This window comes from Leptinotarsa decemlineata, unplaced genomic scaffold, assembly GCF_025532065.1.
Source record: "Leptinotarsa decemlineata unplaced genomic scaffold, Ldec_3_MD MMD2_tig00026314_RagTag_RagTag, whole genome shotgun sequence".
Lineage (NCBI taxonomy): Eukaryota > Metazoa > Arthropoda > Insecta > Coleoptera > Chrysomelidae > Leptinotarsa > Leptinotarsa decemlineata.
In genome coordinates this window covers 2,969,619-2,994,129 of record NW_027412684.1, presented here as the reverse complement: position 1 = coordinate 2,994,129, position 24,511 = coordinate 2,969,619, and the positions used below count along the sequence as shown (strand labels likewise).

Here is a 24,511-nt window from a genome sequence, read left to right as displayed (position 1 = left end):
AATATTCAATCCTGTATTGTGCAAGAAACTTCAGTCTGAAGTGTTAACAAAATGACCGGATCAAATTTACTTTAAATAACCGGACTGTATATCGAGACTGGTCTGGGCCATGAAGAACTGAAAAAGTTCGAGGACAAAAACAGATTGACTCTATATTGGGTACCAGAACAGGCAACAAAAGAAATTGATGAGAGTGTCTGATATGGATCATGAACTACTTAAGTAGGTCTCAATCCTGCTGAGGGTATGCAAAAACGTTGAAAAAAGTAGATAGCGAAGGAATATCATGAATACTGGAAAAATTACCTACGCTATATCAGATGAAAGAACTGAAAAACTATTTCAACACAGCAGGAACTGCGAGGGCACGGGTTCACAGGAAAGAGACAATTCAAGGACAATCAGAACTTAGTCTAATTTGACAAGCATCGGCATGAAAAAAAATGCGTTTTCCGAAGACTTCAAAAAATGACCTCTAAAGTGAACAAAAATACAGGCTGATAATGTTATTTTAGTTTCAATTCACAAAACTGTCCAATGGAGCCTTTCGTTTTTATGTACGATTGTTAAAGCTAATAAAAAACCACGTCTGAAAATATCAGGTGCTCCCAAGCAACAGAATATTTCGTAATTTCGTTTAAATCGCAGTTATTTCTTTGAGAATGGATGTAATATCTATCCATCCATGATTCTCAATCCGATATTGTAATATCAAGAATTTGACCAAGAATGTGTGTTTATCGTCTGTTAATCTGAACTTGACAGTCCCTGCTTGCTGGATGTGCACCAGTTACTTATGTAGATTAAACTTTTTTTGTACCAAACAAATGCGTTGGTTGAAACAAAAACTGGAAAAACTCTATCGACGGTAGCCACATTCTTTTCTGGCATTCATTTGGCACTCTGATTTTTTGTAATATCAAATATTTAGTATAATAGTATTGAATTATTCCACAGTAAACGTAAGTAATTTAGCCCCATTGATTCCAACTTATTGAAAGGAAATCAATTAAAAGTTCTGAATGACATTTCTCATCCACGGAGTATTCAACAACGAAACAAATCCTTTATAAATTAATACTATCACTAACATGCTTAGCCCTAAAAAACAAGCGAAACATTAAATCATGCAACGGCAACTAGCAATGACAGTGTACCATCAAAATTCACTTACCGACATCTTCCTGTCGATAATTCTGGATGATATCGGCGAGTTCCATATTCCCTGCGATGACAGCAACTTGACATGCCGACTGGTTGGCGAAGTTGAGAACATGCCGATCTGCTCCTCGGAACAACAACTGCCTGGCGCAGGATTCTTGCCCGTTTACTGCGCACACATGCAAAGGCGTGTTGCCGGAGGCATTGCGAGCGTTCATATCCGCACCGTAGAATAGCAAGTTTTCAAGATGGTTGAGCAGCCCTGTTTTGCAAGCCTAGAAGGAAAAAATTTTCGATAAATGAAGTTTGTGTTATCGTTGATGTGAAATTCAAGAATTGGAGCTGAAAAAGAGTTTGGATACAAAACCTAGGATCGCCGTTTTTTTCTACATGGGCGCTTACCAAACAGGACTAACTTTAGTCAACGGACAATTGAGTGAATGAAAAAATTGAAGCTGGCGCTGCTACCTACTATGATAGGGTTTTAGTTCCAAAGTGCAACCCCAAAATTTATTTTGGCTCATCTCTCAAAAACAAGTAGCATGTTAGTGTTTCCTCATAGAATTGACATTTTTGTTTGAATTGATTAAAGAAGTACTATTACGCCTACCTATTTTTTGAACACAGTAGTAAAATCACAACTTGGAATAGGTGAAAGCAATCGAATGACCTATAAATAGTCAGTTCTCGGAGGAATAAGTCCAGTTATCACCCGAAGACGATTGTGGATACTAACAATCGAAACGTTGTGACATAACTTGGTTTGAAATCTTTTAATTTTAATTTTTTCATTTTTTGTTGATAATATTTTTAATTTTTCAATTTTTTCAGCTCTTATTAATATTTAAATCTTTATTTGTTTGGTTGTTGTTGTATGTTATTTCTTTGTAATTTCAATTTTTCGGTTAATAAAATTGTTATTTTCGGTTAATATTTTTGATTTTTTTCAGGGTTATCAAATCAATTTATATTATATCGGACAATGGAAGTCCGAACTGATGAAATACATCTATTCATCTGTTTTAAAATCCGGTTTTCGATTACCCAGCTGTCGTCCCCCTACGAACGACAACCCTAAAAAGTCGAAACAAAAGTCAACGACTAACGAGGTCCTATCTTTTAAGGAGCGATTCCTACCATATTTTGAATGTTAATTGTTTTCTTCCTTCATAGGAAGTTTCCCACATTTTGTATGAAGATGGAGAAATGGAAATTTGTAAGGTTTTAGTTTACTTCAGATTACCCATACAAAAAGAAAACCATAAGGGTTGATCATTCACAACACTTCAATGCATCATCGATTGCAATAGGTTTCATGCTGGCACTCCTCCCTAGCAGATTAAAATATTTATTTCAAACATTTTTTAGGATGCTCAACAGTAGTTATAGAAGTGGGACACATTTTGAAAGAGATGAATATGAAAAATGGTTACTGTGATTTTTGTGAATTTTTCAGATTCAGATTTGGGTTGAAAAACTTATATGGCTTCTGTTCAACAGAAGGAAATTGTGAGAAATAGTACCTGATTAAACACTTTGCTGTCAAAACTAACCTGATGCACTTCTTGCCACCCTTGAGCGTCTTGAGATCCCGTTGTGGCGTGGTCGTGGAGTAAAGTTTCGCTAAACGTGGCCTCAACATTGAGCGTTATGGTGTAGTATAGTGGAGTGAGGCCTTTATTATCTTTGTAGTTTGGCGACGCGCCGAGTTCCAAGAGAGTCTTCAGGGCCTCCAAATTTTTGTGTTCCACAGCTCGATGGAGAGCTGTTGATCCATCCTTTTTTCGGTAATCTAGGAGAGCCCCTCCATTAACAAGCGCCATGAGGACTTTGGCGGGTTTTTTGATACCAGTTGCAATGGTCAGAGGTGTTTCTGAAAAAGAAGAGATGCAAGTGACAAACCTGATTATCAAATTCGAAAACTATTTTTGCACAAACTTGATATAACTGCTTTATCTCATTTTCGCCTAAGCCTACTGAAGCAGAAACTGAAACCATGTGTACGAGATATGTATAAAAAATAAAGTGTATCCACGGGGCAAAACCTACTTTCGACATCAACCTCTGAACAAGAAATCGTGTTTTTTTCTTTACAGCTTCAATTTCGTTCTCTTGTTCATCTTGAATAAGTAAAGTTGGAGTTTTTTGTTGATCCCAGCATTAACTAATACTACTGAGAAATAATCGAGAATATTCATTCAAGACTGCAGATATTCCGAAACATATACGTGTGGAATAGTCTTTCTCAAAGTGGGCGATAACGCCCCTTTGTGGGCGCAAATTGGGCGAAAATTGGGGGGCGTTGAAGTGGTTTAGAGGGGCGATAGCTAATTTTAAAATGTGTTTTTTTGGTTTTAACAAAAACTTTACCGCCTCTTCACGCTTAACGCGCGTTTTCTCGTGTAACGCCATCTAGACTAGACAATAGCTATCTCCTGTCCGATAGTTGCCAAACTGTACAATAGATGGCGGTAAGCTTCAATGCGAACCGAGAAGTTTCTAGTCTCCGTTCTCGAAAGTTCTAGCCCCGCTAGCTTCCCCATATAAAAGCGCGCACGCCATCCTGCCAGTAATGTCATTCAACGATATTACGAAAACAAGTGAACTTAGTTAGCGACTAGCTAGGTAAGGTGCTGTACGTGCGGTGGTGAATACTGTGAGTGGTGTTATTAGCAAGTTTTTAATACTCGATTCTGTACTTGGCATTTTTGAAGACGAAATTATGTCGGAAGCAAAAAAGAAGAAACGGCAGTATGGCGCGGAATATTTAAATTATGGATTTATTCATCTTCGCCTATGTGCTTTCTTTGACAAAAGGGTGACCTATTTTCATGAACTGGAAAAGAAACACTCAGCTCAGCCAACGGTGTCAAAACTTTTTTCAGCGGTTTCTAAGCAAGACGACGACGGATTCCGAGCTTCCTACAATATCTCCTTGCTAATTGCTCGAACAGGTAAACCTCACACTATTGGAGAGGATTTAATTTTACCGGCAATAAAAGAAGTAATAACTACTGTGCTCCATGAACTAGCGGCAGATATTATCCGAAAAATTCCTTTGAGCAATAGTTCCGTGCAAAGATGAATTGATGAGATGGCTAGATGGTTAGATGAGTCCACTTTACCAACCAATGAAGCATTGTTGTTGTGATACGTGAGGTTTATTAAAAATGAGAAAATATGTCAAGAACTACTATTTGCCAAAAATTTAGAGACGGATACAAAAGTAAAAACCATACATAATACACTGGAAAAGTTTTGTGATGAGAAAGAAGTTCCACTGAAGAATATTATATCAGCTGCTACGGATGGCGCTCCGGCTATGACAGGATGTCACGAAGGATTCATAGCGTACTTGAAAAATAAAATTCCAGATGTGCTCGCTGTACATTGCGTCATTCATAGGCAACATTTGGTTGCGAAACATTTGAGTGAGCGCCTCTCTCAATCACTGCAATATATCATCAAAGCAGTCAATAAAATCCGAAAGAGCTCTTTAAATGACAGATTATTTAATCAGCTTTGTGTTGCTAATGATGAAGATTTCAACCGATTGCTATTTCACACAGAAGTGCGTTGGTTATCAAGAGGTAACTATCGGACTCGATTTTACAATCTATTTGACTCTGTAATAGAGTTCTTGGAAAACAAGGACAAAGAATTGCACGACAACCTCATCACTTCAAAGAATGATATTGCGTACTTGACAGACCTGTATAAATTATTTGATGATGTCAATTTTCAACGTGACGACTTGAAATTGAATAAAACAAAAAATGTCACTGTTGCTTTTGTAGCCATTTTGCTCTTATACAAGAATAATATCGGCAAACATGAGTTTCGCAATTTCCCTAATTTGTCAGCAGTATTCTTCAACAACGACGACTTGCTTGTTTACTGCCAACATTTGTAGAACCTCCACAGTGATTTCGCAGAACGATTCCAGAAATGGATACCAAGAATTTTGGCTACACAAGTCAATTCCGCAATTGTACCCTGGATTGTGGTCCATCGTTCAACGATTTTTAATATCATTTCCATCATCGTATTAGTGTGAACGTGGATTTAGTCCTGTGGCAACGTTGCTAACTAAAAAGAGAAATCAGTTGCAGTTTACCGAACGCGGTGACTTATGGCTGTTTTTGAGTAAATTCGAGCCTGCTATTAACAAACTTGTTAAATATCATAAATTCATCCTACACATTAGATTAGTTTTGAAATTCAAATTGAAATCTTTGCTTCAATAACATGAAAAAAAGTTTTCCTAATATTACAAAATGGTGTTTTACATTACCTACTCTCATCAGAAAGTCTTATTTTCACATGACACACATAATTTAATTATTAAAATAATGACTGCTATTGTGATTCTTAAAATGTAGTAAAGTAAAAAAATGGGGGGCGCTAGAAAATAATTAATTCTTGAAGCGGGCGGTAGACAAAATAAGTTTGGGAACCTCTGGTGTAGAACTTATTATTTTGAAAATTCCAGTGTCAGATTATTTATAGATGAAAATGATGAAGAAGAGTTGCGACAGCAACCTTGTGAATAGAATAAATTGTTGTTCCAAATGAAAATAAAAATAAAATCTGTCAAAACACTAGACATCCACTAATTAGTTTATAAAATTATCTTCAACTAAAGTACTCAGATAATCACACAATACTATTTCGCACGTAGACTTGCTAGGTTGAAAATGGTTTCATTACTATTAATATATTATCTCTGATGATATAATGCTGAGTGTTGCTGACCAGAATTTGATGAAAAATCACCAAAAAATGACTCAATAATCGAAAACGTCATTTCATACACGTGAAATATTCGAAAGAGAGAAACATTTCGGAAGACAGCATTGAAAAATTTCAACTTACTTTGATTACTTCGAAAAAAACAACAGAAGTAAATAACGATAACTCATTCCGAAAAGGACTACAATTCATGCACCTCGATAATCAAATACTTTGAATAATGGAAATAAAAATTTATTACAAGGGTAATTTGAATGAATGTAACAATTAGAAAAACATATTATTTTGCACCTCTTCAAATGGTGAACCTTTTTCCACTGATGTCATTTGAACTGTTTTCAAAGTGAAATATTGGTCTTTCATTGAAGATGGTAAACTGTATCCAAATGTCGGAGCTTTTTTATTTGCAGTGCCTCTGGACTCAGAAATCGCCTTGCACGGGTGTTTTAAAGCTTACCCACGGAGATGAAGATTTTCACAACTAACTTTTTTGAAATTATTATATACTTCTAGTTTTTATTGCACTTTCTGCATTTATTGTCAACTAGGTTAGTTTTTACGTTATATTTTGTTACATTACAAATTTCATCATGACAATATTGTATTAATAAATTTGCAATGAGTGATGTATATAGCATCTTTATCAGTAAGATTCAGTGTCAGATTTCATATTTTATATGCTGAAAGAGAAATTGAAATGATTTCAAAGTGCCTAGAGATATCTTTTTAAATATTTCATACTCATTTGGAAGAATTTTCGTGACATTTTGGGCGGTACGAAAAGAAATGATTTTTTTGCAGATTGAATGCTTTGTTTTTCTTTTGTAGGTATTATATGGTTACATACTCGAATGTATATGGATAAGATACTGAATTATTTCTGAAACTTTGCAAAGGGAAATGATGTTCTTTATTTATTTAGTTAGTTATATTTCATACATATATTCAGTATTAATTCGTATTCTCAAGTGAAAATGCAATTTCATTGTATAATACAATGTTGTAGGTTGTATCAGAAGAAACTTTCCGAATTGTATTATTGAATTAGTGCAAATAAAATCATTTTTGGAATTATGGTCATACAGCTGAAATACTGCAATTTTATGGTTTTATTTCGATACGTCTCATTAGAAACCACAACAGTAACTTTATCCGAATTCAACTTCGATTCTTAGAATGGGAGAGACATTCTTGATTTATTCTGAAAAAGAATTAATATGTATCAGATATATTCTGCAGGTATTGTATCAATATATCCATAACGGTCTTCATCTTGATTCACAGAAATACCTTTTAGAAATCAGAAATGCTACTGTTAAAAAGCAACTTTTCACATCGACGTGCTAAAACGTTGAAACAATTGCCATTGTGATATTCCTTATTCATTCAAGAATGCTCATCTTCACTAATTGTACAGACAATGGCCATAGTCATGCAAGTGAAAAGTCATATGAACACTTCACCTAGTTATATTTAAATCAATAGATTTTCACATCTATTCTTATGGGTAAATTACTTCCGTTGTTCTCGAACATATTGAGGTATCTTTGTGTTTCTGATTTAATACCAATTCACAATGTAATTTTATTAAAAGGCTGAATGTAATGTCCAAAAGTCAATGTTTTTCCTTCATGGAATTGAAGTTGTATCATGAAATTGTAAGATCATGTTGACAGAATAAATATACAAATTTATTATTCCACAGAGTGGACCGTCAATATTGCGGTTGTTTGTGAAATACATTTTTTGCCACTCCCAGTGAGTTATAATTCTTCATTGTAATAAAAAAATAGGTTTTTGAATTCTGAAGCGTTCCATGTAAAATTGGGAATTTACAATATGAAGCCAGCGCCATGGTAGCGAAAGTACAAAACTCATTGGATCCAGATTATACGTTTAGTATCTGAAAACCTAGGTTTTTTGAAACCCTGTTTTAAATATTTTAATTGATTTTTTTTATCTGATGAACATTTCTCAAGTTTTCAAAGAAGTCATTTGTTTTGTTATTTAAAGAGACATACATTCATCTTGGTGCTGAGGATTTCGTTTTTGAAGTCTGTGGTGCAAACATTTTTTCCCAGATTTTTAGAAGTTAGTTTGAATTCCTGAGACTTGGTCTATAAATGTTTAAAGGTAATTTCTGTTCATCTGTTTTTCCGTTAATCAGCTGTCGCCCCCATACGAACAACTCTCAGAAGTTGAGAAACTTGTGCGAGCTAAGGACTAACGAGGTCTTACCTTTTAACGTGTGATTCCTAACACGGTTGCAGAATCATCCCAGCTTCAACCAGATAAATTCTCTCGAGAAAAATATCTGGTCGAGGTAGGAATCGAACCCACGGTCTCCCGATCGTGAGTCGGACGCACTACCACCGCGGCCAATTCTACATTCATATGTTTATACTTTTCTATTGAATTTCCGAATCCAGGCCTACTATACCATACATAATTGATTGACGAGTTTCAAAATAGTGTGAAATGAAACGTGTTTGGTTATGAATGGAAAGTATGAATGTAGAGCATTGATCATAAATTTACAATCACCAAAACTTTATTTTCCTATTAAATTACACAAAACCAATTTCCCGATTAGCCAGTGATATCATTTGTAACGGCACCTACCGTAAAAATCTCAGAAATCCTGATAAAATTGATTCAAACCTATACCAATTTCAAGCCGAAATTCAGTATAAATAATTCTTATCAATTATAGGATAATATTGAAAACGTAATTTTTCCTGATAACGCAAAATAATTATCGTTCTCCAAAATTTATTTCCTAGTATTTCGCCAATTGAAACAATTGGACTAGTTGAGTGTCTCTTAGACAAAAACCACGTGAATCCACTGATAAAACAGGAAATTTTAGATTTACTTACTATTTGTCTATCTCAAAATTTTTGCCAGTTTGACAAAAAATTCTATTCATGCAAGGACTGATAATTGGAAACCCTTTGAAAAAACGCGGTTAACAACGGTCATAAGGCCCACACAAATTAAAGATGCAATAATCAGTCATATTCGGGTGGACCAAACAATAATATTGACAGTTTTTTTAAGAAAGAATGCGTAAACGTAGCTTATTGATCGAATAATAATCTGAGAAAATTTAAAAACAATAAAGACAAAACTTCGGTGTTGGATATATCAAGAGCATATGAGCTGACTCGTGGCTCTTGTCTAAAACTTTATATGGCCAAACAGTGAGAACATTATCCAAGAGAATTAAAGTACATAGAAGTAATATTGTAAATAGAAAGACCAATTTCATATTTGCAAACCACCTTTTAGCAGAAGGAGATGAGTTCAATCATGATTACGACGTATCACATTTAGAAGAGAAAAGTTTGAAATTCAACCTTCTAGAATGTTTATAAATCCATAGATTCAGAAATTTGGGTAATTTACTGAATGATCAATTAGAATTGAATAATCCTCCGTTACTAAATACTTTTTCAAATATGGAAACTGAGACATAAGCTCAGATAATTTACTTTATTACAAACTTAGGTAAAAATCGGGTACTTGAAATGTAGGTAATTCAAATTGTAGAATAAGGTATATTTAGCATTGAATGTGTAGAATTAGTTTGTGAAGCCATTGTATGGTGAAACACTCGTTTTCGTAAAATAAATCTCACAATGAAGTGTTTTTGAATACGCCAATCAAGAATAATGCTACCGACTTCGATAACATTCAATTACGATATTTAAAGGCTAGCCACGAGAATATCGAGTCAGTCAAGTATACAGTCAAGTAGAAGCTACAGTGCGGTACACGAAGTGATCTAGTAAGACGATAGATATTTAAATAATAGTTGAAGTTCTAATTGAAATGTGTGTTTGTGTATTCAAAGTGAAATAAAGTTAAGTTTGATTATTCAGTGTATTCAATTATTGCATTGAATTTATTGGAGCCTCTGGAGACACCCTACATTTTGTTTTATGAGAGAGAGGACATTGTTAGATCAAGATCTTCAGATGATGTGGTGCTGCAGGTTTTTCCGGGTTTTCCTGCAGCTGAAAAAGCAAATGCGCCACTGGAATCAATGAAGTCGCCCCGGAGCGCCAATTAATTTTTATTGTTGTATTTATTTTATTTTTATCGTTGTTTTAACACATTGTAATAATTATTGGTGAACCCACGTGGAAAAACGCAACATTATTTTTGAAAAATAATCATTCAAAAAAACACATTTTGACCATTGTAAAACAAACTTTGTTCAAAAAATTATTATAGAAATGAAAACAAGATGTGTCTGTTTAAACATGTTTTTCCGATAACCAACAGTGACCCGCTCACGAAAGACAAGTCTAAACTTATGCGAGTTAACGATCAATGAAATCTTTCATTTTGACGTCCTACTGCTTGCACATATTATTCAAGAAGTATACTATTCTTGATGGTTTTCAACAGCAAAAGTTAGATGTTCTACACAATTACAAATTGAATACTTACCACCAGTTTCTTGACAGTGAAAATTTGGATCCAAGCCCTTGGCGCATATTTTCGTGATTTTCTCCACTTGACCATTCTGCACGTAGTCCAAAAATCTTCTCAAATTCGCTCTCGTATGTAAGCTCTTCAACTGTTTTTCATCTAAAGAGATCATTTTGTAAACTCTTCTCTTGTACTTCAGCTGAAAAAATATATATTGAATTATAAAATTTGGATAATCATACGGAGACATATATCATTTACAACTGTTAATAAAACTACTAGTCCTTCTCATAGATCTGATGCCTCTCGTGGAAAAAATATGACAAGTGACTACGTATTTTTGAATCACTGAAATATATTCAGCTAATCAATATTCGCTAGGCACACCAACTGAGGAACAAAGCTGCATAATTAATGTCACCAACATGATGTTAGTAATATCGAAGCAATCACTTTTGATAATTTTCGATATATGAATTTCAATTTTAAGAAATAAATTCTTCTTTTGCACGTTGATGAAAATGATCTTTTTCTTTTCAACAATTTTTTTCGTTCTTTAGACTGCTTTCAGCAAGAGAACGTATCAGTTGACATAATATAATTAATTTCCTCAGAAGACTCAATTTCTAGTAGTAGTTTTCTGCATCTCCTGAAGACGCCTACTTGGTTGGTGAAACGTGTGTCATTATTATTAAAAATTATTAAAAAAAATTGTTGAAATCTGTTTTTCCGTTAAGGTGGCAAGAGCCAGCTATCTACGAGAAAAAATCAGGAGCATTATAGAAACTATAAAATTAAAAAGGCTCAGGGAGCATATAATTTCCATAGAATTTGGAAAACTCTTGGATGACCAAATGTGCTTTCACTTGCATGTTGAAATTGTCAAATGAATTCAATCCTTTCCAAAAGAGAGAACCTTTTAGGTCAAAGTTGAATGAATATTTTAACACTCGCAAATTTTCCCCAAAAAGTAGTGCTAGCGGTGCCATTATCCAGTATGTATACATACTGGATGGATAAATATTTGGAAGTTTTGTACAAGAATGCAAGTTTCATGATGGATCGACAACTCAACCTGGATCCCGTAAATAGCGTCAGTTGAAACATGATCAATTCAAATAAGATTCCTATAGCTGGGATTTAATCAAATAAGCGAATGTATGTCATTTCGTACTGTCATCGATGACATGAGTAGATTATACTCATTTGTGACATAAAGTCGTGATTTTATGAATGAATTCAGTTTTTCTTATAATGTTATTCAGATTTGGTACTGAACAGATAAATCAAGTGTCTTACAGTGAAACATCGGATGTCTACCAGTGAGGATAACAGTGTTCCCACGTAAGTGAAATTTTACCTGTCCCTTTTACTATATTATGTAGGAATCCTGTGAATAATATCTGATTCAATTCCATAATGAATATTTTGAATACAAACTAAATGGAGAAAAGTGTGTTTTGTATAACTTAGTGTTAATATAAAAGTATTTGTTTGGAAAGTGTTTTTCTCTCGTGTAATTTTATGTTTGAATGAAAATAGCTATTTTTATAGCTTTTTATTTCAGTTTGCATGATCTACACATATTCGTATAGAGTTACCTTTTTGAAATTGATTGCGTCCTTCCTTTCTTTGCAAGATTCCCACATTTTTTTGTATGAAGATGGAGAAGTAGAAAGACAAAACCTTTCTTTCCCAATGATCCTTTTGATGACTACAGAAATGTCTAATTCATGCTCCAACTTGTCATCATGTACATTTTAGATATTTACCTATATCCTTACTTTGAAATTTATTCAAAACAAGAAACCTAAAAAGATGAGGAACCATCAAAGTCTGATAGTATTCATGTTGGCAGAAATCTTTTTGCTGTATCAGCCGAGAAAATAGCATTCTTCCTTTTCTTGCACTAAATTTTTCACCATCCCTTCGCCAATACTTCCTAGCTAATCTTCTGATTCTGTTTTGTAGAAGATTTTTTTCACTTCTACGAGTTATTCTTTATGCCAGACTAACGGATCTCAGAAGTATTTCAGAAAATTATCTATCAGGCGTATTCGTGAGCATCAAGGACACTTCTTAAATACTTTTCATTCGGAAAACAAGTGGTTTGCGGACTTTCTTACGGAGTCAAATTCTACCCCATCTTTTCTATGAACATTCTTGAATGAATCTATTGTTGAATAGAATGTTATGATGTCTGAATGCTAATCCGAGGTTTATGATGTGAAGGGTGTAAGATATTAAAATTTTCTTAGTTTTTCCTACTACTGGTACTATTTGGTAACCAATATTGACCTACTCAATTCAATAAAAATACCTCTTTCTGAACTGATCTCACTTCAATGTCTTCCTTTTGTTTTATTTTTTTAAATTAGTATAACAAAATGGGGAAAGAGGTAACAAACAAAATTCTGAGATATTTTAGTATGATCTAGATGAATCCCTACATGATATAACGTAATTTTTGCTCTCCTATCAAATACATATTTGATATTCTGTAACAATCTGAGGTCGACCTGCAGTGGGGGCATTAAAATACCCCTGTCTCGTGAAGTATCACTAGCGACCGTACTTCTAAATGATTCCTCAGCATAAGGTCAGCATATCTGTGACGAAATGATGCATACCTCTGCCCTATTGTCGTAGAAAACCATGTCACTGTAATGCAAGCCTCAACCGTGTTGAAGCTTTCCCTAGCTACTTGTGGGACCCTTTATAGACCACGAAGTAACCAAAGATCCAAAGTCCCCAGAAGTGGAAATCTCGCGCCTTAAATTGAATGCCAATGATGGCTACCACGGAGGATGTATCAGACGATGATGCACAGTTTCGATTCCAGAGCTGCACATGTCGCCTGGATAGTTACAGATTACCTGAGAGGATTCCGAGAATGTTTCCCGGCTGGTAGATGCCATTAGTTTCCTGCAGCCATACGAGGACAGCAGGCTTACTTTCCAAGCCACAATTTGTGTTGTTCACTTACATAAAAATGGTGATTGCAAACTATCGATCAGGTCCCCACTAGAATTGGCTTCATCAAGCAATGGAATTAACTGCGCAATCCACCGCGAGTTGCAGTAGTGGGTCGACTGAACCCACTCACTTTGGACCTACTAACTTGAGATTTGAAGGACTATTTTACCTCGGCAGTTGTATGGGAATGCTATATTACACTTCAATATTTATAATATCGTTATTTAGTAATTTTTTGAGAAAAAGAGTATAAATAAAAACAATTTTCTCACCTCTAAGTAGCCCACTGGACCATTGAAAGGATAGTCGCCCAATCGCCTCTCCTCATCCAGAAATTTTCCAGCTCTGCCATTTTCTGGAGGGCAGAAGAGGCCATAATTGAAACTCTCCTTCAATTCCTAGAAAAGGAATTATACACATCAATGTTTCGTATTGGCTAAATCACGTATTTTTGTATATAATTCTTGAACAATTACATATTTTCCACCGAACAGCAATTAAAATTTTCAACAGCCTCAATATTGAAGGTAACACTGACTGAACCTCACCAATTTTGGTGAAAACATCAGTTAATTTTATTGTCATTAATTATTAGGAAACGTGAAATAGTCTGTCGCTCTAGAGTACAAATTAGGTAATGACGACAAACATCAACTACACAATTGAAAAAGCCTTATTTGTAAAGTGATTGTTGATTATTATTTTAGCGTGACTAGTGTTGCCTCGTTATTTCGATCTAATTTACTTTGTCATTTCGAATATCTCAGATTACGTAGAAAAAATGAAACAATAAAATCATTCAGAATTTTACTTTATGTATGTATGTCCATGATAAAAGTGTCTCTAGAGGTTGACTTTGCAATCATCAATACTTGATGAAAATCTATGCCAAAAACTTACTATAAAATTTATTTTGATATCCACTATATTTGAGGTGAAAATTAAAATGAATTTTATTAGTGAGTTTTTGCAAAAAAATATGTTATAGTATGTAAATCGTCGACAGTTAAATATGACCTACAAAAACTATATCTTATTAATACTATATGGAGGTTGATGACATGCAGTTTTGATAAGTAAACAATAATTTCAGAATCTTAGATGCTCTGGTGAATTCAAAAAATATAAAATGGAAATAAAACGAAATAGTTCTTCGTATTGCTTGAAAATGTTTCAGTACACATAAAAATTGTCGAAATTATTCAATGTCTAATATGGCATCAATTTAATAACTTTCAACCTTAAAATCAATAAATTGGTTAAGGCTTTCCCGGCCGAGATTTTCAGAGATTTCCTCCCTTATTTGACTTGAGGAAACTACAACGGTTGCACGTGCATTTCTACCGTACATCCCTAGGGTTACAGACAGATAATCGGAAAAATCTCAGGAAAGCAAGCCCACCAGGAGAATACAACAAAGCCTCAGATCTGCGAAACACAAAAGAGAGTCCCTATTAGCTGCGGGGGTATATCGTATATCATGCACCTGCGGAAAAGTTTATATCGGTACCACCAAAAGATCCATGGGTACAAGGCTGAATGATCATCGCAGAAACTGTAGATTAGGTCAAATAGACAAATCGGCAGCAGAGAAACAAGCACTTAGTGAAGGAGATCATACGATACTGTTTGAAGATGTGAAACTACTTGCCTCCGATCGTGGATACCACAGTCGGCTTGTACGGGAAGCCATAGAAATCCGTATACATACGGAAAACTACCACAGAAAAGAGGAGGCGGTAACGCTTAACCGGATTTGGAATACCATACTGAAAGATGCTGAACTGGCAACAGCGTAATGCAATGTTACGTCATTACCAGGTAATAACACTTCAATAGCAATGCATTCATTAACAAGAGAGTCGGACTACCTGTGTCAACATAAATGCAGCTTACGAACTAGAAATCACTAGTCCAACACCGCAGCGATTTTCTTAGACGTCTCCAAGGCGTTTGACAGAGTCTGGCATGATGGACTTTTGGTCAAAATTATCAACTTTGGCTACACGAAACCAATGGTAACACCAATCGAGTCTTTTCTAGCTGACAGACGATGCCGCTGCGGAGTAGGACAAGAACTCTCAACGATGCGATTACTGGAAGCCTGGGTCCCACAAAATGCAGTCCTTTCGCCAAACCTCTTCTCGGTTTACACAGCAGACGTGCCCAAGCCGGAAAACAACTTTAACAAATTGGCGCTCTATGCGAACGACACAGCTCTGCTGCAGCAACAGGCAGATAGATTATAAGAATGGGCCAACCTGTGGAAGATCAGTATAAATCCTGACAACAGTCAGGCAATACTGTCCACCCGGAAGATGGTACACCCGGAAACGTCATCTTCAACGGACAAGAGATTCCGTGGACCAACGAATCTAGATACTTGGGGGTCAACCTAGACAAAAGATTGACGTTCAGGTCTCACATACGGCAGAGAATAGGAATGGCGAGATCTGCCCGACAAAACCTATTACCAATAATAGATCGGAGAAGCAGCATGGAACTGAAAGTGAAGCTGCTGATGATAAAAACTGTAATACTACCGATAATTCTGTATGCCTGCACTGCCTGGGACCAGTGCGCAGCGACATAAAGAAAATATATCCAGTCGTTTATGAACGCGTGCGTAAGGGCCGCCGTAAACGCTTCAAAATATGTACCGAATAGGTACATATTCCAGAATCTAGACCTGAACATTCACTACGTGGACGCATACATGAGGAAACACGCAAAGGACACGTTCGACATAATTCGAGCGCACGGCAACCCAGCGCTAAGTGACTTACATAACGCCCTAAACAGGGATGACCACAGATTCCGAGAGAGGGAAAAACACAGGAGGCCAACGAAGCAGAACCAAAGACAACCCCCGAGAGTTGCTGTCAGGCGGCTCAACCAGTTCAAATAATCTATTTTCCAGACTCACTGAGAACCAAAACTCGTTCGCGACTAAAAAGACACTCGTCTCCGATTAGTTTTTGAGGACCCCATGCAATAATTCAGTTAGGAAAGTCATGATAAATCAATTTAACAGATCAGAAAGTGAAAGAACCTGGAGGCTGTCATTCGACCAAAGAAGGTCAGATGACAATCTTGCTGAAGTGCCCATCAGTTGGATTGATGACCGCTCCAGGAGGAGCGGGGTGGATGGAATGGTGTATTAAATTTTCCTCACAAAATTTATTTTGTGGGGAGAAGTTTTTACTCTAGGGCACTCAACCCGGGGGGGGGGTATGGGAGAGGGAAATCACTAGTCATCGGTGATCCATCAGGATGAATAGACCTCTGAAGAAGCCAGCCACTCTTGCTGGCGAAACGTTGGGATACAGTTCCAAACTACGACGGCCTTCAAACCTGAATGGAGATAGTAAAACTTAAAAATCAATCTTCCATGAAATAATGTATACAATTTGAAAGACGCACTAATTTTATGTATAATTGATGGAAAGTATTTTATATGAAATTAAGTATGTTAAAGAATAAGTAAACATAAAATTTTTTGAACAATTCTTCGATGAACAAAATTCACATCAATCGAAAGTATGAAACCCATAGAATATGCAAACGTTGTATTTGGTTGGCTAATTTTTTGTTGCGTAACTATTGGGTTGGCATATAAAATAATTTGATACATACATAATAATTTCTATGAAATCTTTGATTCGTATATTTTTTGGTTTATTTGCTGGAAAAAACAATATTTGAGTGAAAAGGTTGATGACAAAAACAACACATTCGCCAGATTCAAAACAGGTCTCACCACAAGACAAAGATTGTAACAGTGCCTTTCATCAGAATTGGAAGAATATTGAAGAGATAAAATATCTGAACCACACCAAATGACGATAATTCTCTGAAAAACCCAGGGGTATGCAGTATTGCAGAGACTGCGATTAAAAACATATCGATCCGATTGTCAGAGAGCATGAAAATTGATGACAAAAACAACACCTCATACCCTTTTTCGATATAATCTTCAGAAGGGCATATAGGATCCCATCTAAAAAAAAAGTGGATTTGTAAAGAAAATCTGATGCGTTTACAGATTATACTTCCTATGTTCTTATATCACTTTTATTTGTAACTAACTTCAATCTCACGAGTTGAGAAAATGTAGAATAATTTATAAGTCAATAATATTGAAGTAGAGAAACAAGCAGTGCTGATTCAAATAATATTCACATTCAAAGTAATCAGCACACTCAGGCGCCAAATGAACTTCATGGAAGATCTTTACTTCAACGAATTGATGGAAATTAGTTTCGAACACAATACTAATGGAAGTTTTCCAATAAGCTCTCAAACTTTACCCAACCCGAGACTTCATTATTAGCTTTACTCACTCGATCAACATCAATTTCAGATTGGATTGTTCTGGAAAAATATTTCAGCGAGTCCTAAGAGAAAACCTTTTTGCTTAGTAAATTTTATAACGTCAAAAAAATTGCAATCAGCTATTAAAGTGAATTAATGTTCCACGTAATAATTTTAACAGGTTATAAATCTTTACATGTAATTAGATATCTGCCATTAGTTATAACACTAAGGCCAGTTTTACGACTTCTGGAATTACAAAGAAAGGTGATTGATCGTTTCCTATTTATTAGACGGTATTTCATTGGTGTCTTGATATTGAATTGATTAATAACTGGAGTCATATTTGACGACTCTCCTTCAACAGTCTGTTACCTACCAATTATGAAATCCATTCATTAATGTACCCCTGAATTCGACACTATAGAGTTTCTCAGAAAAAAATTCAGGCTGTAGAATATTGAAAGTATGAGATATATCAATGAAAGTGTCACCTGCTTCCTGCATCTGACTTGTCACATGTCACATGCTCATTTGGTGCAGTTTAGGTTCAGAATCCTTATCGTTATTATTTATATTCTTTTGAATATAAATAAGTGTCAAGGACAAAGATATGATGGTGGCACTTATGGTAGAGTTCAAAAACTCATAAAAGATATGGAACCTAATGCGGTATATGTTCACATTGCTGCTCATAACTTCAATCTAGTACTTGATGATGCAGAAGTACATGACATTTTTTTGAAACAGTTCAACAAATTCATAATTTTTTTGGCCGTAGTACCTGTCAAAAGATGAAATATCTTATCAAATTTTATATCTGAAAGGGAGTCTTCAACTTCGATGAAATTGAAAACATTGAACTCTACTAGATGGGCAGAACGTTATGAAGATTTTTTTGCTTTGAAAGTTCGGTTTGTTGAAGTCCAAAAAGCGCCATCGAAAACGATTATGTTACATTGCAAATCAGATGAAAGAAATGAAGCTAAGAATTTGAAAATTTAAAAAAGGAGACAAATATTGTAACAGAAAAGTGGTCCATTTTGACGAACTTTGCGAAGATGAGCGTATTGAAGATCTGGAAAGTTTGTTCAAAGTCAACATATTTTATCGAGTATTGGATATCAATATCAATCAATCGCGTTTCCTTTTAATGAATGGAATTGTTTCCAATCTCAGTGTTTTTGCAACCTGGCACTTCCCAAATTTAAATGATACTGATCCATTGAATATAATAGCACTGATGTTTGGAGAGGTATATACAAAAATACATATCTGGCTCATTTTCCAAGGAAATTCTCAGTTTTTGGTCCACCTTCAGGGATGAAATAGAAAAGTCAACGTTAATTGAAGAACTTGCTGAATTATTGATAATAAAGGATCATTTTATGTCATGCATTAATGGTATTTATCACAATACCTGTGACTACAGTAAATAAAAGATCATTTTTAAAACTAAAATCAATAAAAACCTATTTAAGAAACTCTATGGAACAAAACAGTCTACAAAATAGGCTATTCTGCCTATTGAAAACCCTATAGTTCGATATTTAAACTTTGATGATTGATACTTTTGATACTCTTGCGGAACATAAAGTTCGAAGAAAATAATTTTATTATTAAATATTTTTTCAACATGAAACTATTATTTTATTATGCATTAGATTAAAATTCAGATATTCAACTATAATGGTCACAATATTACTGTTGAGTAACTATCTCAGTGATTTATTAAAATTAAATGACAATTTGACAATTTTTTTGGGCCCCATCTGATGAGTTTGCCACAGTCCTCAGATGGTATAGTTAGGCCACTGAAAAATTTACTATTTGTATCAAATAGGTGAGATATACGTTATAATTCGATTTCAACTATGAAAATTAATTTTTAGCTTTATTATTTGAGTTCGAGATACGTTTTGAGATACGTTTAACAAACCCTTCGGATTTTAGATGAAAAATTCAGGTGTGGACGAAAATGAAAAAGTTTTGTATGAAGAATAACTTGGAATAATGAAGTTCAAAACTCTATATCGAATTGTCGACCATGTCCGACTGGGCAGGAGCCAAGGTCTCAGTTTGTTGGAATGACTTTTTATATCGTGCGAAAAAACTTCATGCGAAAACTTTATGGGATTTTTTTCTCTTGATATCCTGATTCTGCCCACGTACCAAATGTCAAAATAAGTTACAGCCAAGTCCACCCAATTAACCTTGTTACGATTGAAATATTATGTTATAGTGAAGGTCATGACTGAATTAAATAATAATAGGGTTTGCCACAGATGTGGGAATAATCAGCGAACTAGTCGAACTAATTGACGAAGTGTGTTTCATTCTCTGATATTACAAAATTGTGCGTGAATAAAAAAAGACCAAATTCATATCATTACATGTTACGGCTCTTGCCTGAGGTTCATGTTTTGTTTTACTAATGTTATATACAGCCTCTTACTCGAAATATTTCAAACACGCATCTATAAAAAAATCATACTATTGAAGTGAGTCGTTGTGTGCTCTTTTTTGTCATTGCCATCATGTTTACATGGCATATGCAAAATAGTCTGTAAGATATTCAAAATGTCGATTCAATTTTTAATGACGGGGAACTTCAGGGTATGATTTTGCCACTAGAGCAACAAAAGTGAGTGGTAATTGTCGACCTTCTTTTGGAATATTTTTACCATCCACAATCTGAAAAAAATAAAAAAGCAGGAAAAAGAATGGAAAATGCATTTATAACATTCTTTTTTCTTGTGGAAAAACTTATATTGGTGAAACTTGGAGACCATTGAAAGTGCGTGAGAATGGGCATCGCGATATGTGGCTGAAGTTAGCTTTAGATTTAAATCCGATTCTTTCGATTTTACAGTTGACCAGATGAATAATGCTCATAATGATAGTTTCTCGAAATATGTCTACTTCACAATGAATTTTGGAGGTAGAAATGCATGATGATATCACGCATATTGGAATTCACATCAAAGATTACACTAAAAGGGCGAGTCACTACCCGTAACAGGTATACCTTCAAAAAAGAGTTTCGCAAACCGTTTCGAGATATACTTGGATTTAAAACACAAAATAATGCAAAATGACAGCTTCAGTGAAAATTGAGAGGTAATCAGGCTGCCTAAACCTGGAAAGGGTGGTCTCACCCCTATTGCTACAAGTAATGACGACTTCTACTGATAATTGATATCTCTCCACCTGAGCCTTACTGAAATATCAAATAGGCACTACTCAGGCTTAAGCAAAATGAAAAGGGTAAACTCACCCCTTTTTTCTCCGATACTTAACGCCTCTCCACCAAAAACCTGACGAGATCGGTGAAAACTAAATATATCAAGTGATGAACAATGTTACTCTGAATAGATCCCACTTGAAGATTTATGAAAATTAATAGACTGCAAGGGGGATTCAGCCCCTAATATTAAAATTTTTCCTGAGGCAGTTTCTCGCGATAAGATGTAGATCAACGAAAATCTACAATAAGAACATATGGAAAACATACCCAATATCACGAAGATAAATATCATCTATATTAATTAATAAGAATAGGGTAGTCCCGCCCTTATTATGTCAATATATATAAATTTCTGTTTGTCAAAAACTGAACGAGATCGGAAAAATTTTCTGTACTCAAATGATTCAGTATAACCCTCTCGATGAAATGCATATAGGGATTCATAACAAATATCAGGCCATAAGGGCAAGTCGGCACCTTCACAGAAATATATTTGAAAATGTCTTCGGCAAGAACCTGTTGAGATCGACTAGAATCGGAAACAGAAAAGTAGTTGGAATGAGCCTTACAAAATATCAAATAGTCACTACTCAGGCTTAAGCAAAATAAAAAGGGTAAACTCACCCCTATTTTCTCCGATACTTAACGCCTCTCCACCAAAAACCTGACGAGATCGGTGAACAGTAAATATATCAAGTGATGAACAATGTTACTCTGAATAGATTCCACTTGGAGATTTATGAAAGTTAATAGACTGCAAGGGAGATTCAGCCCTTAATATTAAAATTTTTGCTGAGGCAGTTTCTCGCGATAAGATGTAGATCAACGAAAATCTACAATAAGAACATATGGAAAACATAACCAATATCATGAAAATAAATATCATCTATATTAATTAATTATGAATAGGGTAGTCCCGCCCTCATTATGTCAATATATATAAATTTCTGTTTGTCAAAAACTGAACGAGATCGGAAAAATTTTCTGTACTCAAATGATTCAGTATAACCCTCTTGATGGAATGCATATAGGGATTCATAACAAAGATCAGGCTGTAAGGGCAAGTCGGCACCCCCACAGAAATATATTTGAAAAAGTGTTCGGCAAGAACCTGTTGAGATCGACTAGAATCGGCAACAGAAAAGTAGTGAGAAGGAGCCTTACTAAAATATCAAATAATCACTACTCAGGCTCAAGCAAAATAAAAAGGGTAAAATCACCCCTATTGTCTTCGATATTTAACGCTTCTCCACCCGAAAACCTGACGAGATCGGTGAAAACTAAATATGTCAAGTAATGAACAATAATGCTCTGAATGGATTCCATATGGAGATTTATAAAAGTTAATAGACTGCAAGGGGGATTCAAACCCTAATATTGAATTCGTCCTGAGGCCGTTTCTTGTGAGAATATGTAGATCAATAAGTTCTGGCCGAATTTCATCACTCACCCTTATGTACTGATCTTTAATATAAATCACTATATGCATGTTGCATATAGTGATTTATATTCTATATATGCATATATATGCATATATAGAATCATTCGGGTACTGACATTTTTTTCGATTTCGTTCAATTTTTGACAAACTGAAATTTACATTGACACAATAAGGCGGGACCTACTCTTTAATTAATGATATTGGGGTTGTTTTCCATATGATCTTATTGTAGATTTTTATTCTTCTACATATTCTCGCGAGAACCTGCCTCAGGCACAATTTCAATATTAGGATTTGAATCCTCCTTGCAGACTATTATTTTTCATAGATCTCCATGTGGAATATTTTCATAGTAACATTGTTCATCACTTGATATATTTACTGTTCACCGATCTCGTCAGGTTTTTGGTGGAGAGGCGTTAAGTATCGGAGAAAATAGGGGTGAGTTTACCCTTTTTATTTTGCTTAAGCCTGAGTAGTGACTATTTGATATTTTGTAAGGCTCATTCCAACTACTTTTCTGTTTCCGATTCTAGTCGATCTCAACAGGTTCTTGCCGAACACTTTTTCAAATATATTTCTGTGGGGGTGCCGACTTGCCCTTATGGCCTGATCTTTGCTATGAATCCCTATATGCATTTCATCTAGAAGGTTATACTGAATCATTTGAGTACAGAAAATTTTTCCGATCTCGTTCAGTTTTTGACAAACAGAAATTTATATATATTGACATAATAAGGGCGGGACTACCCTATTCTTATTAATTAATATAGATGATATTTATTTTTGTGATTTTGGGTATGTTTTCCATATGTTCTTATTGTAGATTTTCGTTGATCTACATCTTATCGCGAGAAACTGCCTCAGGAAAAATTTTAATATTAGGGGCTGAATCCCCCTTGCAGTCTATTAATTTTCATAAATCTTCAAGTGGGATCTATTCAGAGTAACATTGTTCATCACTTGATATATTTAGTTTTCACCGATCTCGTCAGGTTTTTGGTGGAGAGGCGTTAAGTATCGGAGAAAATAGGGGTGAGTTTACCCTTTTTATTTTGCTTAAGCCTGAGTAGTGCCTATTCGATATTTTATTAAGGCTCATTTTCACCACTTTTCTGTTTCCGATTCTAGTCGATCTCAACAGGTTCTTGCCGAGCACTTTTTCAAATATATTTCTGTGGGGGTGCCGACTTGCCCTTATGGCCTGATCTTTGCTATGAATCCCTATATGCATTTTATCGAGAGGGTTATACTGAATCATTTGAGTACAGAACATTTTTCCGATCTCGTTCAGTTTTTGACAAAATAAGGGCGAGACCACCCTGTTATTATATGAATGGTATTTATTTTCATGATATTAGTGTTGATTCCTATATGTTCTTAGATTTTCGTGGATTTCGATTTTCTCGTCAGAAATTGACCTGGGCAGAAATTTTATATTAGGGGTTGAACCTCCTTCCAGTCTATTAACTATCATAAATCTCCATGTGCCATCTATACAGAATTTTTTTTTTCATCATTTGACAAATGAAATTTCTGCCAATCTCGTCATGTTTTTGGTGGAGAGATATCAATTATCAGTAGAAATCGTCATTACTTGTAGCAATAGGGGCGAAACCACCCTTTCCAGGTTTAGGCAGCCTGATTACCTCTCAATTTTCACTGAAGCTGTCATTTTGCATTATTTTGTGTTTTAAATCCAAGTATATCTCGAAACGGTTTGCGAAACTCTTTTTTGAAGGTATACCTGTTACGGGTAGTGACTCGCCCTTTTAGTGTAATCTTTGATGTGAATTCCAATATGCGTGATATCATCATGCATTTCTACCTCCAAAATTCATTGTGAAGTAGACATATTTCGAGAAACTATCATTATGAGCATTATTCATCTGGTCAACTGTAAAATCGAAAGAATCGGATTTAAATCTAAAGCTAACTTCAGCCACATCATCGCGATCACATCAGGAGTAAACAATTAACAGGAGCAAAATTGTCAGAACATTAGATTTTTTCCAACTCTGAAGATGGAGTCAGATTTTAGCCTCCGAAACATTAAAATTAATATTTGTATCATTATTTTGGCCTTTTTTTTTGATAGGCAACACTATTCAATCCGACAAGTTACTCATAAATAGAACAGTTATTTATCGGGGCGAAATGTAAAGTTCTCCATTACAATC

At 35.0% G+C, this 24,511-nt stretch overlaps 1 protein-coding gene across 5 annotated transcripts in view; it reads right to left on the bottom strand.

Annotated features, from left to right (window-relative positions):
- The window catches only part of Prosap (SH3 and multiple ankyrin repeat domains prosap), a 271,691-nt gene that overhangs the window by 47,141 nt on the left and 200,039 nt on the right, over positions 1-24,511 (bottom strand). For all 5 annotated transcript variants that reach the window (XM_074181512.1, XM_074181511.1, XM_074181508.1 and 2 more), the window contains 4 exons: positions 13,602-13,727; positions 10,372-10,552; positions 2,715-3,034; positions 1,175-1,436 (listed from right to left, as the gene is read on the bottom strand). In XM_074181512.1, the coding sequence (XP_074037613.1) occupies positions 1,175-1,436; positions 2,715-3,034; positions 10,372-10,552; positions 13,602-13,727 (889 nt within the window). The remainder of the gene's footprint in view (positions 1-1,174; positions 1,437-2,714; positions 3,035-10,371; positions 10,553-13,601; positions 13,728-24,511) is intronic.